The sequence below is a fragment of the Fukomys damarensis genome, unplaced genomic scaffold (genome assembly GCF_012274545.1).
Source record: "Fukomys damarensis isolate Sample0158 unplaced genomic scaffold, DMR_v1.0_HiC HiC_scaffold_19, whole genome shotgun sequence".
In the NCBI taxonomy this organism is placed as follows: Eukaryota; Metazoa; Chordata; class Mammalia; order Rodentia; family Bathyergidae; genus Fukomys; species Fukomys damarensis.
The window spans coordinates 33,256,278-33,256,562 of NW_022900931.1; the positions used below are offsets into that span (position 1 = coordinate 33,256,278).

A 285-nucleotide genomic window follows, 5' to 3' on the forward strand; every position below is an offset into this window, starting at 1 on the left:
AGATGGCGGCCATTTTGTGTGGGTCGCCGCTCGGCCGCCGCCGCGGGCAGCAGAGAGAGCGGGGCCGGGCGGCGGTCGGACAGGGGAGTTAACACGTACCGACTCCTCTTCCTTCTCCATTCCGGTGGGCATCTGCGGCACGGCCCGGTTAATCGAGGCGTATTCGTGCAGGTCGGGCAGATCCTCACAGCGGAAGACCGGCAGCGGCTTCGAGGCGTCTAGCGCCCGCGCCCGAAACGACAGTTTACTCATCTCAGGCGCAGCAGATACCTCTCCGCTCTGGGG

At 66.3% G+C, this 285-nt stretch overlaps 1 protein-coding gene across 4 annotated transcripts in view; it reads right to left on the bottom strand.

The window, feature by feature from the left end:
- Positions 1–285, bottom strand: part of Epc1 (enhancer of polycomb homolog 1) — an 84,168-nt gene that overhangs the window by 55,634 nt on the left and 28,249 nt on the right. For 3 of the 4 annotated variants that reach the window (XM_010621316.2, XM_010621313.2, XM_033765636.1), the window contains exon 1: positions 100–279. The exons of the other annotated variant lie outside the window; for it this stretch is intronic. In XM_010621316.2, coding sequence (XP_010619618.1) covers positions 100–252 — 153 coding nt within the window. In that variant the 5' untranslated portion in view covers positions 253–279. Of the gene's footprint in view, positions 1–99; positions 280–285 lie in introns of those variants that run through there. 4 annotated transcript variants of the gene reach the window in all.